This window comes from Arctopsyche grandis, chromosome 11 (assembly GCF_051622035.1).
Source record: "Arctopsyche grandis isolate Sample6627 chromosome 11, ASM5162203v2, whole genome shotgun sequence".
In the NCBI taxonomy this organism is placed as follows: Eukaryota; Metazoa; Arthropoda; class Insecta; order Trichoptera; family Hydropsychidae; genus Arctopsyche; species Arctopsyche grandis.
The window spans coordinates 11494269-11511480 of record NC_135365.1 but is presented as its reverse complement, the minus strand read 5'-3'; the positions used below and the strand labels follow the sequence as shown (position 1 = coordinate 11511480).

The 17212-nt window shown below is 32.0% G+C and overlaps 2 protein-coding genes across 2 annotated transcripts; both read right to left on the bottom strand.

The window, feature by feature from the left end:
* Window positions 1–5350: 5350 nt before the first annotated feature.
* On the bottom strand, window positions 5351–9131 carry LOC143918989 (annulin-like). The gene is made up of 12 exons (XM_077441137.1): window positions 9016–9131; window positions 8709–8945; window positions 8359–8637; window positions 8128–8279; window positions 7836–8055; window positions 7550–7713; window positions 6807–6995; window positions 6617–6727; window positions 6357–6536; window positions 6051–6251; window positions 5722–5970; window positions 5351–5550 (listed from the first exon to the last, which is right to left on the bottom strand). The coding sequence occupies exons 1-12, from the start codon at window positions 9095–9097 to the stop codon at window positions 5413–5415; spliced, it is 2202 nt and encodes a 733-aa protein (XP_077297263.1). The 5' UTR covers window positions 9098–9131; the 3' UTR covers window positions 5351–5412.
* Window positions 9132–10661: 1530 nt separating this feature from the next.
* Window positions 10662–17006, bottom strand: LOC143919445 (annulin-like). The gene is made up of 12 exons (XM_077441762.1): window positions 16880–17006; window positions 16576–16797; window positions 16222–16503; window positions 15011–15162; window positions 14710–14941; window positions 14406–14563; window positions 12360–12558; window positions 12173–12282; window positions 11680–12096; window positions 11406–11606; window positions 11050–11292; window positions 10662–10890 (listed from the first exon to the last, which is right to left on the bottom strand). Exons 1-12 carry the CDS (start codon window positions 16950–16952, stop codon window positions 10753–10755), a joined length of 2427 nt encoding a protein of 808 aa, XP_077297888.1. The 5' UTR covers window positions 16953–17006; the 3' UTR covers window positions 10662–10752.
* Between the last annotated feature and the right edge of the window lie 206 nt (window positions 17007–17212).

Below are 17212 nucleotides of genomic sequence, written 5' to 3'. Positions count from 1 at the left end.
TCTATAAGCTTCTGCCTAACACCGAGAGGCACCGGGTTCGATCCCATGAGCTGACCTCGATTGAAAATAATTTTTAAATTAAATTAAATTTAAATAATTATTAAATAAAGAGTATATCTGTAGTGCTGCTGGTCAGACCTGGATATTTGTGACTCCAGGTTGATCGTTTCCTATCAGAGTTTTCCAATTTTCTCTAATTTCATTGTTGAAACGGTTCCCGATTAAAAATTGGCTAAAAACCTTCCTACCTACTATGTCACCACTATTTGAGTATGATTAATGTACAATAAAATTATGGTACAATTCATAGATGTCGCGTTAATGTGCGAGTTTTCAGTGTGTTTTCAGTAATTCAGCGACTTGTACATATAATAAAAATGCTGTATTGTTTGTAATTGGCCAGGAAGGCGCATTGGGGTTTATCTGTAAGGCTTTTCTGGTATAAAATGTAATAAAAAATAAATAAAAATAAAATATTTACGATTACGTGTGGCGAAAATTGGCACCGTGCGAACTGATCTGATCTGACTTTTGACTGATCGTTTCCAATTCAGTGCACATTTCAGGTCAGTAAAAAAAATGTTATACATTTTTAAAAAGCAATCTATATGTTCGTGTAAAGCGAAAAAGACAGCCGAAATTAATAGCGAGAACAATCCACCATAAACGATTATTGCGAGCAAATTAAGTTGTACTTATTCACGGCTCGTGATTTAAAAGCAGAGCGAAAATTCGACCGCACAGAAGAAATACGTATAATATATATAAAATGTACAACGATTTTATACCCATTATGCGTATGTACGTATATATTTTTTCCGTACGAAGGTGAAAAATTATAGAGATGATATTTCATGTTGATAGGTATCACAGAACGCCTTAACGATCCCATAAATTCGTTGCACGGCCGACAACACCCACGGAAAAAAGCAATGAATAAATTTTTAAAAATTTCGCCTAATTACCAAAAATACAAACTCTGTCCGGCCGTTGTGTGTTTGTTCACGTCTTGTAATCTCACGAATAATTGCTTTTTCTATTAGCCACTCACCTGCCCGCGTTATGTATTTAATTAGAGCCGCGTAAACAAAACAAATCCACAATAGAAAGAGCGAGAGAATAAACAGAAAACTAAGCAACCGAGGAAAACAAAAACAATTGAAAAAAAATGGAGTATGAATTATAAGTGCCGCCTGTTAACGTGTTACATTTTTTAATGGCGTTTTTAATCAACTAAATACGTATGTAGTTAGAAGCGAGCGTCTATTCGTCTCTCTCGGAACATCTGATTATAATCGAAAAGAGAGAAATACCTACCGAGAATTAAAAAAAAAATAAAGTGTGTTGTTGAACAAAAACTGTCAAAGAACATACATAGCTACGAGATAAATTAAAAAATTATACAACTTCTGACTGCACCGCCTCGTTCTCCCATGCGAAAGCGATCCGAATGCGACGACGTGGATAGTTTTATTTATTCGCTCAAAATAATCGCCTCGTATAATTAAGATGTGTATTTTTTAAAATTTTGATTTTATCGCAACTGTGACGTCTCGGCACGTCACGAAAAATGTTGTATGTGCGAGCTTGAATTGCTCGAATGCATCCGCGCAAGCGGACGCTACCGTGTGAAATCATCAATTGACCGATGTCTTATTCCGAGGCACTGCAAATTAAAAATTAGTCAATTCCTTTCAGAATTCAAACTTAGTTAAACTAGTTTCGTGCCCGTTGATATTTCAACGGGTGGTTTTGAATTGAAGGAATTGATACAAGAACCACACCCGAGGCTATTGTCACTAGCGGTTTCAGTATGCACAGCCCTTGCTGTCAATTCGCATCGCCTCCTCACGGTGACACGACAACTCGTTCACAGATTTTCCGTAAACCGATGATGCGCTCCAGGCATTACGTATACGGCCATCTCTTTCTCACCCCGTCTGTTCACCATGATCTCGTTTACTCTGCCATTACGTATGCAGCCATCTCTTTCACAGACCATTTTTTCACCGATAACAGACGTATGGTATCTTTTGATAATTTTAATATTTATTTTTTTAAATCTTAATACATACTAGTCACGAACAAACAAAAAGAAAACAAATGAGTATTCATATAAATTTATATAAAATAAAACTATTCAAATAAATTTAATAAAATGTTTACTATTAGATTAGTCATGTTTAAGCGGTTTATATTACAAATACCGAGCTAAGCCGGGTAAAACCACTAGAATATAATAATTATAAGTTAAAATAATAATAAACATTAAAAAAAACATTTTTTCCAAATTAAATTAAATTTGCCATATGTGTCAAATTACATTCCAAATTTTGAGTTTGATTAACCAAAGCAACAATTCCATAAAATTAGTACAAATTTGTAACTTTCTTACTTGTATGCAAATTAAATCTGAAGTCAGTGCTTCTTCGACGGTCACTACGCCAGGTAGGGGCGACCCCGAGTTTGACAAATTCGGTCCCCCCAGCTCGGTGGGCCCCCCGGGGCGAGGCCCTAAGTAAACGGAGACTGCGGGGCGCCCCCGTACGACCTGTACCCCAATCGGGTTTTTTTTTGTAACAATCGAAATACACACTCACATACACAAAATGTTTATTTTAAAAAAAAAAAAAAACGGACGATGCGTTCCGTAGAGAGACAAGTTTTGTATAAGTGATATTTTACAATCGTCATTAAGCTCACACGCGTGTAAAAAGACATGTTGTTCGATACCCCGACTGGGACGCGTCATTTTTTTCCCGGGTAAATTAAACAACAGGATGATTCGAGAGAAAAAAAATCATATAAAATTTGATGGTTCAATATTTTCCATGCGACACAAAGGACGTGAAAACTGATGCTTCTCGGAATTGGTGGGTGTCACATTTGCATAATACAAAAGATAAGCACTCTGTCATACGTCTGATAGCTATATATAAATAATATACATATTTTATTATTAAATTTATATGCTTAGTAATTTCACAATCATAATTTCTATAAATATAGATTTGTTCTACTATATACTCGAAGCATTTGAAAATCACATTGCATATAATGGATACATATGTATAAGCCAGCAGTGTGGCTTAATGGTAGCGTGTATCTTTAGCACCAAGTGATCAGTGGGTTCGATCCGCTATACTGCTGATTAGATTTGGGGGTATTTGTGACTCCAACTCGATCGTTTCTTATCAGAGTTTACCAATTTTATCTGATCATTATTGAAACGGTTCTTCAAAATTGGCAAAAAGTCATCTTTCCTGTTGTCACAAATCTTCTGTATTTATTGTCTGTACAATTTGTAAAATTATGTACAAATCTAAAATCCATAGATGTCTCAATGGATTAATTCTGTAATTAATTAATTAATTAATTGCTATTTCGTGTTCTTCAACTTCTGGAAATATGGTGATTTATGTAATAATAAAATGCTGCATTGTTTGTAATCAATTGTCCAGGGAGGCGTATTGGGGTCTTCCTGTCAAGCCTTCCTGGTATATATATATGTAAAATAAAAATAAATATGTACATGAATGTATATTGGTAATTATATTGTCAGATTAGTGTCTTCTCATGTGTACCAGAATGGATGGATTTTTCAACTATGAAGAAGCAAGTTTACATACATATACATATATGTACATATAGCCAGCAGTATGGCTCAGTGGTTGCGTTTATGTTTAGCAAAAAGAGATTATTGGGTTCGATCCCGGGCTAATCTTTAATACTGCTGGTTATACTTGGATATTTGTAACTCCAAGTAGATCGTTTCTTATCAGAGTTTGTCAATTTAATCTAATCATTATTGAAACGGATCCTCATAATTTGCAAAAAAAAATCATCCTTCCTGCTGTCACAAAACTTCTGTATTTAATGTATGTACAATTTGTAAAAAAATATGTTCACGTCTAAATCCATATATGGGTCAATGGATTAATTATTTAATTAATTGTTAATTTCGTGTTCTTCAGCCTATAGAAATAAAGTGATTTATGTAATAAAAATGCTGCATTGTTTGTAATTAATTGTCTAGGAAGACGCATTGGAGTCTTCCTGTAATGCCTTTTTGGTATATATCTATGTAAAAATAAATAAATATACCAGGAAGGCCTGATAGGTAAACCCCAATGCGCCTTCCTGGCCAATTACAAACATCAATATACAATTTTGAGAATAATTTTAACACATTTATCATAGAGACATCTATGGTTAATTTTGACACATTTCTGATAAACTTGCATTTTCGGAGCATTATTTTTTATATAAATCGTCAAAATTCAAGATTCTGAAAAACTCAAAATTTGCGAGACATTTATGGACAAATTTGGATTAGTTTTATACAAATCAGCGAAATTCTAGATGCTGAAAACTCGAAAATTGCGAGAAATGGGTAAAGATTGCCAATTTGTTGGAATCGTTTCGATGAAAATCAGATTAAATGGCAAACTCTGATAGGAAACGATCGACCTGAAGTCACAAAACAAGGTCTGGCCAGCAGCAACCAGTGAGACTCGAACCCATGACCACTATATTTGAAAGCATATATGCTAAACATTAGTGCACGCTATAGTTATACATACAGTTGTGTGCCGAAATTCCTCGCTTATGATATTTCCCCGAGGCCCCGTTACTTTGACCACATATGGACATACATATGTGGTCAAAGTCAGATTGGTCAGTTATACACAAAAAATAAAACCATTGAGTATTGGTTCTTTAAGAAATATTCAATTAAAGCCCGAATTAGCCATCTTCAAATCAATATACAAATCATCTTCACATCAGATACTTACTGACTGAGCATGTAATATCCAGAATTAAATCAAATACTATGAGATATTTCATAAGAAAGAATCGTAGATATAAGGAGATCACAGTTAATCCAATTTTTAATGCCATCAGAATGTTTGTTAAAAGGAATATACATATGTATATAATATTAATAAATATTTTAAAAGAAAACTCAGTATAGTATTATTCATCAAAATAATATATTTAAAATATCTTTTGTGGTGCTAAAAATTAAAATATTATAAAAAAGTAATTACTTTCAATTCAATTTAAACTTCTTCACAAACATAAATTTTAAGCCTACAAAACATAACAAAATATGATAATGCACAAGCCTCGTAGGTATTGGTACAAATTTTTAAAAGTTTTCTTCGTATTCATTACATCAAATAAAAGTATTATATCATAAATATGTGTCAATGATTTAACAATATAATGTCATTATTATAGTTTCTAAAACATCAATATAAACATTCATAGTTAATTTGTGCAATATTGCAAAGTACAATAAAATATTAATAAAATCAAATAAAAACAATTGGAATAAATTTTAATCTGTGAAAGTCGGTCCTGTTTTCTATACTTATTAATTAAAAGACGAGCTACTAATTAGAATATTCAACTCAATGAAAATGAAAGACTTCCATTGACACCGTTTAATCCTTTGGAAGAAAATTTGGCTGTAAGAGTATGACTTCCAGGAAATGGTGGTTCCAATTTGAAAGTCGTTGTTGCATAGCCGCCAGGCTCAACATTCTAAAATTCAAGAGAAATGATATGTAAAAGATACAATTATTCAATTTAGCAAAGTCTTGTATTAAAAAAGATTTGCAAAATTATATAAATTTATTATTAAATTGAAATATTTCACTGAAATTTCAATGTATGGCAAATTTCAACACGTATGGCAAATTTGTTTGCACTAACCTTTTTCAATTTGATACGTAAGTGCTTTTTTAACCCGCATCCCAAAACGTGGTATACGCAATTCTTCAATGTGATTGGTAATGGATTTTTTAAATCCAAAGTGACTTCCACTTCTCGAGAAGTACTATGATGGGGTGATTTCATAATGTTCATACTTATTTCAGGTTTTTTAATTACAAAACTTTTCTCACCATACCATTCAAATTTAGAACCAACGACGTATGCCAAACAGGTCATTTTAAAGACACGCTATAATGAAAAATAACGTTTGACAAGAATTTATTATTATGTTTATAAGAATAATTTCAGTTGAAATGATTCAGACTTACATGAGAGTCAGCGAGTTCATAATATAGGGGAACTGCAATATCTAACTTTATTTCTATATTACCTCTCGCATCCACAACTCTATGAAATTCCATCCTCTTGATAGTGCTTATACTCTTTCCGTTGTATAAACATGTATCAACTTTTAAATTTCCAACTACCATGTAGTCTGCTGTTACTGACTGATTTAGAACAAAAAGTACCTAGATTTGGACATATTTATATTGAATTGTAATTGAATAGTAATTTGGAAATGTGGATTCTTAGATCTGAAGAATAGTGTTCAAGTTCTAAATAATTAAACTCACTACACTAAAACTTTTTCCAAATTTAAATTCATCCCTTGGTAGAAACTCAAATTTAAGATTTTGACATTCTTCATTCAGTTTATACCGAACAAATCCACTTTTTGCAGTACAGATAGCTTTTATTAGATTTGATCTAACTTCAGCAGGTCTTCTAAATAGCTTATAGTTTTCAGTTATATCCTACAATTCATAAAGTTCAACATCAGAAATTATTACTCATGCACGACTATTTTTGAAATCAGTAAATATAAATACTTCACATCAAACAACCATCGGTCTGGAGTTTTCGTTGCCATCTTTATTCCAATATTAGTATACTCCACGTTCAGCAATTTCATAGGTATTTTAACTCCAGAATATTTCCAATTTAGCTGAATTCAAATAAATCTCAATGAATTTCAAAAACCTTAAATAACTTAACAATTGCTAATTATTAAAAAATAGAAATACTTTTTCTGCGTTGATCTCCGAGTACACTGTCAAGTTATCATGGCACTTTTGAACCTCGCCTCGTTTTACTGCAATCACAGATGCTGGACCACATCGGTGATTAGTATCATTCAAGCCTTCTTGAGGAGAAGCGTCAATGACTTGCCATCCAGAATACTTGGCACCTAAATCTGGTCGTTGCATCCAAACCTAAAATAATGTACAAAAATAACATACATATATTATATCTCAAAATTTAATGAAACATTTTACGTATGAATATAACCTTTAAATCATTAACTAGATTTATTGTCATTACAAATTCACAGAAAAAAACAGTACTAGACTTGTTCGCATATTGAAAAACATATAAAAGCCTTGTAACAACTGTTATATTTCATATATGCATATGATGTCTATACCCTTCAGGTATAAACACAGATTACCTATACACAATCTGCTTTAGGTCATCGACTTTAGTGAGTCTTTAATTAATATCATGTATTAGATGTACTATGAGCATTTATAAGGATTGTAAATAGGTTTTTGAGCTCTTTTTCCTATTAAGGTGTAGATTAACATTAGAATAATATAATACTATGATTACTAACCAAATTAAATTAAATTGTAAAATAGAAAATGATCAGTAGATCAGTAGCTATTAAAATAGATATAAGATGTATTGTGAACATAATTTCTTACTAATAAAAAGCATTTATAAATCAAATATATGCATATGTACATATTTCGTTTAATAATATCACCTCATTCCACACATGAAAACTCCAAATTGAATTTGCCATATCATCGAATTTTACAGCTTCTCCTGACATGTTTACATAATTATCTATAGTTAGACTTCCTCCTGTATCTCGAGCTGATTCATACACAGTTACAGCCCGACAAGGTATTCCAATAGCTCTACAAACTGATGATATTTCACATTAAAAGCTATATCAATTACATAAATACATATAATATATATATTTATATGAAAATATTTTCGATATTTATTCATAACATATTATTCACATTAATAATAATAATTACTTGTTGTTTGAACTGCGGCAAACACGTAGCATTGTCCATATTTAATGGGCTTCTTGGTTTTGTAATAAGCTTGAAGTATGTCCATTGAGCTCATCCATTGATATGGTGGAGTTCCACCAGTATATATACCATCCCATTTTCCCACCATTACTATGTTATTAATAACGGAAGATATCGCACGAACTGTATGTATCGGATCACCTCTGAATTTGCCTCGAAGCTGGACAAATTTTACAAAATCTCAAATATAAAATGTTAATTCACAATTTTGAATGAATGGAAATCCTATAACCTTTCCAACTTCAGTAATGAGGTATAGACTGCAATCTAAAATGTCCTTTTCATATTGAGAATATTGCCATGGTATTTTTTCTATCGCATCATACACTCCGCCACATATGAAACCCGAATCTGCAAGAATATATTCTTGGCGAGAACTGTGTTCTGCAATGTTATTCCAAGAATTACTTTCATTATTAACTGATAAATTCGCTTTTTAAAAAAAAAGTTATTACAATATTACCTTCAATGTATACGTCATCAAAGTCTGACCACGGATTGAATAAGAGATAAAATGGCATTGGATGTAAATAAGTGGCACTTCCACCTATATTCAATTTTGTATCAATTTGCAGCTTCCACTTTCCAACAACACTTGTGGAATTACTTTTCACTTTGACTATCATATGATTTTCTCTTTGTTTTTCAACACAAGCAGTCCAAGTAGTCGCATTGATGTCTGTAGTTCGCAATAACGGTATTGCAACAAGAGTACCCTGACCATGGCTAGGTACTTTAACACCTTTAAAAGTTTACAAACAAGTTAAAAAGTTTAGCATTACCAACCCAATAAAAGCAAAACACTTCAAATACCTTTGACGGTGAGTATGAATGATACCGCATCATATTCCAATGAACACGGTCTGTTGAATGTTATGCCAATTGTGAACTCTTGATTTCTTCTAATAACCAAGCATGTATTCTCTTTTCTTAACATAACATCATACCTCTGCGTTCGATGTTCATATCCATTCTTTGCCACGCAATAATCGACTGATTCGACGGTAAGAAGTTGCGGTTGCATAACATCGGATAAAGCATTTTCAACACCTATCAATGTAGTTATTCGTTGTGTGTAAATTAATTTAAGTAACAAATAATAATCAATAACATTACGTACGTGGAGTGTTTTCGATGGATCTTCTATGTACTCTGTTCCGGCGCAAGACATTGTGCCAAAAGCTGTTCAAAGTTTCAGACATCCGTATTGAATAAGTTGATTTAAATTGGTTGTCTTTTAGAAAACCAAAAGTGGACTGTCGTGCTAAATGGATTATTGTAATATACTTGCTGTTCAAGTTTATAAATGCAACAATAATGTGTATACTTATGTACATATATGTGTATATATATGTATATATATATATATATATATATATATATATATATATATATATATATATATACATACATACATATATATATATATATATATATATATATATATATATATATATATATATATATATATATATATATATATATATATACATACATATATATCAGTGAGTAAAGACGAAGAGATAAAGAGACGTATGAAATTAGGATGGAGTGCATTTGGACGGATGAATGCTGTTTTTAAATCAAAAATGCCACTCTGCCTGAAGAAAAAGATCTTCGATCAATGCGTTTTGCCAGTGTTGACGTATGGATGCGAAACTTGGACACTGAACGCCAAGATGCTACACAAAATCCAATGCACTCAAAGAAGTATGGAACGATGTATGCTTGGCATAACGAGGAAAGACAGGAAGCAGAACACGTGGGTGAGAAGCATGACAAGGGTAATGGATATAGTGGATAGGGTAAAGAGATTGAAATGGCAATGGGCGGGCCACGTGGCTAGAAGGATGGACGAAAGGTGGACAAAAGAAGTGATTGAATGGTACCCGAGAGAATGCAAAAGAGAAAAAGGAAGACCGCAGGGAAGATGGGTGGACGAAATTAGGAAAATGTGCGGGGTGAGATGGATGAGAGTTGCGCAAAACAGAGTTGAGTGGAAGCATGTTGGAGAGGCCTTCATCCAGCAGTGGATGGCAAATGACTGTAAACGATGATGATGATGATATATCAGTGGCGGCCCGTCCATATGAGCTGCAGAGCTCCAGCCCTCCTAGTTTACATGTATTATACATATGCATGCTATTCTTATATACTTTCAGTCACCGGTACAGTCAAGAAGAATACTACAGCCTGATCTTTGCAGCCCTGCACTTTAAATTATCGCAGGCCGCCACTGACATATGTATTGTATAAATTTGTATGAATTGAATAAAAGTATGATTCAAACATTAAATGTGTTGTTGAAATTTTACAAAGTTTTATGTAGATTGAAGTTAGACTTTGAACAAGATGAAAACCAAAATTGTATCATTATTAATTTATTATACTTTTTTTTACAATTCAAAACACAATCAAATAAAGTAGATATATTTATCGCTTATAAACTTTTTGTCTTACAATTTTAAAAATATGTAGCATATCTGTGCTTTCATTTCTCAACAAATACAAAAAATAATAATTTCATAATTTGTTACATATGTACATACATAGTAACTGTTCTACTTATACTATAGTGATTATATAAAATTCAATAATTGTATTTATACACATGCAATACAATTTTTTTTTATGAATGTTTCTATATATTTTCAAATTAATATTTAATAATTATATATAATATAAAATAATATTTTCGTTAGAAATTAATAAGTACATGTTTCATTATATAAAAATGGACATTGAAGTAATAAAATATTTTGACAAAAACATTCATAAAACAATAAACGCATAACAAATATCAACATTTCAATCATTCAAAATTAAAAAAAAATATATATTTTTCTCTTCTTTAACTTTAATTAGCAGTAAAATTGAGATGTCCATTAACATCTTGCAATTCTTTTGACATAAATTGAACTGATACATAATGTTCGCCGGGATACGGTGGTATAATTTTAATTGTTGTAGTCGCACATTGATCTGGTTGAACACCCTGCAATTATAAACAGATTTTAAAATTAGCAATTAATAATTTTCATTATTTTAAACTACCAAAGTTGTTTATCTACATTAATCTAATTTAATAGTGATATAACTTATCTGTATATACATATTACATTTTTTAATGGATCATATATTGTATTGAACTAACCCTTTTTATTTTGCGTAGAATCTGTGTCTTCAATAAATTGCCTTCAATACGAAATTCGCCATTGGTTAGAGGAATCATCAATTTATTTCTTAATTCAAAAGTCAATTCGATTTCATTGCCTGTCGTTGGCGTTCCCAAAAGACTTATTTTTATTGTTGGCTTTCTCAATCTCAAACTCACCTCTTCGTGATGTATGAAATTGGTATCTAATGCTTTAGCCGTACAAAACACTTTGAAATGACCCTAAAAAGTATTTAATTTTTTTAAATATAATCTATCATATATAATGACATCAGTATAATCTGAAATATAAAATTTTTATACTTCTATATGCATATATTATGTATAATTTTTACCTGATGGTCTAGTAATTTATAATATTCGTTGAATGGAACGTCTAGGCTAATTTCTTGTTTGCTCGACTTATCAATAACATGATAAAATCCACCACCTTTAATAAGATTTAATACTTTTCCTGTGTACATAACCGATTTCAATTTTATAGATCCACTTATTCTGTGTTCTCTTTCGAGTGATACATTCTGTATAATTAGCAGCTAAAATTTTCAATATACTATTAACAATCTGTAAGTAGATTATTCACCTGAATATAATAATAAGTTTACATACCACTTTCAAATTCTGACCATACTCAACGACGGGACTTCGCACAAACTCAAATTTGATTTCATCTAACTTTTCACATACAACCATTCCAGCAAATTTTGGTCTAACCAAATCATCTGCAAATGTAACAGAAGATGCAGTTTCCGGAGCCTCTATTTTTTCCTTTGTAACTTTCTGGGCACCTCCCTTTGTAAACTCCTGGGCAGATTCCTGCGTGGACTCCTGTGCAGATACCTCTGCAGACTCTTGTGCAGACCCCTGTGCAGCCTCCTGTGCAGATTCCTGTATAATCTCTTGTGTAACTCTCTGTTGAATCTCCAGTGGCAACGTAACACACAGTTCTTGTGTAGTGAATCCTTGTGCTTGAGCAACGCCCGTTGCAGATGTTTCATTATCGTATTTATACGAAGAGGTTATATACTTAAAATTAATAGGATAATTAATTAACTTCGAAAACACAAAGATTTTGAAGAAAACGAAAAAAAAGAGATTTTACCTCGGGCATATTCTTTCCCAGATGTTTGGTCACAACTTCTTTTCCAATTGAATCATAAGTTTCTCTAATGAATGTAGGCGCTTTATGACCAACACCAAGATCTCTTAAAACTCGCTATTAAACAAATATTTCATTAATAATTGCTTTTTTTTACAATTTTCAATTAAAATTATTAAAAGTATAACACTCGCCTCCATAGCATTCACTTCCGAAAATATAAATTCAACATCGTATGAAATTTGTAGTTCTTTTTGTTTAATAGCAACTAAAGGTGCAGGACCACATTGGAATAGTTTATATTCTGATTTTTCTTGGGGCGTAGCATCAATAGCTTGCCAACCATCATAGTCTCCACGGGCGCTTAAGTCTGGACGTTTCGTCCAAATCTACAATTGTACGATAATAACATTAATTCCAGACATACAAAGACATACAAATTGAAAATATACATATATTGCGATATATTGAAAAATAGTTATGTATGTATGTACGTTGTATATATGTATGTATATTAAAAAAAATGGCACGTAGACTTTGTTATGCAATATCTTTAAGTATTTTAATACGTAAATTTTAACACTCTCGCATTGAGATTTCCAATCAGAAACCAATATACATACAGTATTACAAAGTTCATAAAAATTGAGACAAAATACCAGTCCTTTTAAATGTAATGAATCATTACTAATGATTAGAGACACGTATTTTGGGCATCTATTTTTGTCAATTTTAGCATTTTAGCGTTTTAGGGCATTAAAAATGTTCAATTTTTGCATCTATTTTTATGAAGAGTTTAATTTTAAATAATAAATAATTTCGATGAATTTTAATAAAATGTATATACATACATATATACAATTTAAAGACAACACAACAATTAAAAAATAATAGAAAAATTCAAAAATGTTTTGTAATTAAAATTACAAAGAAAAAAAAACATGAATATTAAAACAACAAAGACAAAATATATGTATATAGCAATATAATACTGTTGCGTAGAGGTGGATGGAGGATCCAAGTAAAAGGCCAAAGTCGTGTCACAGCATTTGTTGGTGATTAAGGAGATACACGCATTGGCAGTGCTCCGTCCAGAATGTCTTGATATCGCCTAAGTACCGCGTTATATCGGGTCGGTCGCTCAAGGCTTCCGGTTACTTCCCTATTGTTTAGGCATGTACCCGGATATATATTCCCACGACACCCAGTCCCACGGTATCACGCTATCGGTCATTTCTGAGAAGGGACCAAGAACGGTCAACTCGGTGGCCATTGTTTAGCCTACATGCACTTAGTAATCCTTGAAACCAATTATAACGGTCGCACAGTGTCAGGGATACGCGTCGGCCTAATCTGATTGCACTCAACCGGCGGCTCTTTTTAGTATATGCTACATTACCAATTAAAATTATTAAAAGTCAACATGGAGCATATTTCTACAAATTTTTTTTTTGAGATTCGTGCGACGGTCGGTAGCAATTATATTGTATTTACTAAAATACCTTTCAGCATCCACACTATTGACGGAACACTAAATAGACTTTAGAGCTGCATAACCAAACTCTTCATATTTAATTTTTGTTGGCATCAATAATAGCAATATATCCGGCGTGGATATATTGCTATTAAAGCAGTTGCTTGGTTTCGACAGGAAAAACACCGTCTATGGTAAACTGCAAGCTCTGTTTTATCCCCTCAATTTCTTCACATAATAAATGGGCAAACGGATAGTTAGACCCTTCTAAATTGTCAATTAATTTTATGCAAATTTCACTTTTGTTTGTTATTTTAGCATTTATTCGCATATTTTACGAATTTACCATCTATTAGCATCTATTAAGCATTTATGGCAAAATGCCCAAAATACGTGTCCCTACTAATGATATATAAAACTGGCCCAATTTATTCATAATAGCACGGTAAAAAGTGTATAAAAAATATCTTTGACTTTTAATAATTAATTATAAGTACATATTTTAAAGCAATAAAAAATCACAATAGAAAAAACATCTGAATATTGATTCCAATACTCGGTTTTGTCACAGTAATACCAGATTTTGAGTTAAAAACTGTAAAAGCCATAAATCTGTAAAAATTGCACATTTTTTTCAGGTACTCATATCTCAAACAAGACACAACCAACAAAAACCATTGTCATGTTCGCTTGGTTAAAATTAATTAGTCTTCACTACAATAAGTAAAAAACGTAATGTTTTGTGGCTCAATGTAATCAAACCTCATTCCAAACATGATAAGTCCAAATTTTATCGGCCGAAACACCTATCTTTTCGTCCTTTTCATCAATGTTAGTTTCGATTATCATGTCAGCATTTGTATCATGAGCTGATCCATAATTAGTTACAGGTCTGCACGGTATCCCAACAGCCCGTAATACTGAAATCAATCTTGGATTATTTAATTATAAATAAAAATTACCAAAAGAGTTAATTACGTTCAAGACATTGACAAAGATTACTAATTTTCCAATAGTGATTCTCACATGAAATTGGCTTTAGTGGTTCTATAGAAATGTCTCATACCTGTGGTTAAAACTCCGGCAAAAACCCAGCATTGTCCATACATCACACTAGTGCGATTTTTGTAATACTGTTGTAAAATTTCCCTCGAACCCATCCAAATAAGTGGTGATGTTCCTTTTTCATATTCGCCATCCCAGCAGCCAATAAGTACACCTTTATTATCGTTTGAATTTATTGCAGACGAGAATGCACGTGCTATGTGAACTGCACTATTTCTATCCGGAGTCTTAACCTAAAAACAATTAAAATATTAATAAAAACAAAGAATAAATGTGACCATTTTATATGTGAATCGTTTAACCTTTTGAACATGTGTAATGAGATACAATGCACAGTCTAAAATATTCTCATGATACTGAGAATAATTCCAATCCTTTGTTTCTATTTCTTCTTCTGTTCCTCTGTATATACAGCCTGTATCACGCAAAACGTATTCGTTTCGTTTTTCATCGCCTGTCGATATTTTAAATAAAATTGTATAAAAAATTACGAACATAGATGTAGAATAACCTAGATATGCCATTACATACAAATTTCGTTGGAGATCTTGTTGCCACTAACTGAGGGGTGCGGGGGGTTTAACTAGCGAGGAAGTGGTGAAAAAAAGGAAGGACGCAGCGGTCGGCAGTGGTCAGCAGCCAGTTTATGTACATATATGTACATGCACTGAAGTTTTATTTTATTTATAACTTTATTTTATTAGACACTCCGCGTGACAGTAAACCAAATTAATAAAGCCATATCAAGAAAAAAATATTTAGCTATACACACTATATTAAACTACAAATGTATGTTACTATAATAAAACCATCATTAACTATTACAATATTTAAACAATAGTAACTTCCATAAGGATCAATTTTAAATCTGACACTTTAATATTTAGTTCATTGTTTGTAGTTTTAAACTTAATGTTGATTTCTGAATTTCCTTCAGTGCCAACAAGATACACCCAGGTTGTCGACCGCTGTTCCATCAGTACATACATCGCGCCGATATTTCATTATATGTTAAAATACTACTATAATTGAAGACATTATATATTAATTCTTACTTATGATATGTGATGCCATCCAGCTTTTTATGTTTTCTTGAGTAATTGTAACACAATTTCACTGAACACGTTGGCATTTTCGAAAAATGTCAATCGACCTTCCTACTTAGAAGCTAACTAGCTACTGAGAGAGAGTGTGCATGATCTGTACTTTTTTTTGTGTGCATGTTCCAACAGGGTGATCGGCTTAGAGCGTCAGGGCGTATCTATGGTATTCTATATCTATGGCGACAGCTTTTCGTTTGTAACATGTTTTATTTTAATATAATATAGTTTGTTCATTCACGAATAATCCACAAAACCGTATATTATATACACCCAAATAATTGAGAGTATACAATACATATAATAGAAAATCATCATTTTTGGAGCGAAAATTTAGGGCGGCAAAAACCCGAGCCTCGCCACTTTTTACACTGGTTTAATAATACGCGTGTAATTAAAATATACAGACTCACCTTCCAAATACACATCATCCAACTCGCACCATGGATTAAACAATAGATAAAATGGTATATAATGAACATTGGGCATTTCATCATCATTTTTCAAACTCGTCTGAACTTCGATCATCCACTTTCCAATATAGCTGTTAGAAGTACTTCGCACTTTAAGACTGACACAATTATCAGCTTGTCCCACAAAGACTGCAGTCCACTGCGATGTATCATCGTTAGTATTAAACTGAACCTTCACAAATTTCTTTAAATTTATATTATGATTGCCACTTGGTATTAGTTCTGAAATTTAAACAATATTCAATCGAAAAATCTTCAGTTACATCAGTTAGACTACAGAAATGAAATAAAAACCTTCAGCCTTGAAAACTAGGTCAATGACATCTTTGTCCATTCGAAATGACCTATTGAATATTAAATCTATGGTAAATTCTTGACCTCTTCTGACCACCAAACAGGGGTTATCACTTCTGCACATGAGATCGAACTTGGATGTATGATGGTTACGTCCATTTTCCGATATACGATAGTCGATAGATTTGGTGATAAGCATGTTTGATGATAAAGATTGAGGTCCTGGTTACATAATTATAACAAGTATAATCATTATATTACTTGATATATGTAACATTATATTTGTAATAGGAAAATTTCTTACGTGTATAGCCGACTGCTCTCGTTGATCTTCTCGGAGCAATCAAGCTGAGAATTCTGTTAGCAAAAGTCGCCATTTTTAAAGAATTTTAAAAAAAGAAACTCTAATATGGGTTGTTGTCGGTTCGGGAATGTACAATGAACTGCATTAAATTATTTAAATTGTTGTCTATCATCAAAAATTTGAATAATGTAACAATAATTGTAGTATATTTTTCCACAACTAAAATATTTTATGCATGTAATTTATTAACTATTATTTATTTATTATTAACGTGTTTTCAATATTATAAAATTGTCGATTTCTTTAATATGAAGTTTGAATTTAATTTTTATT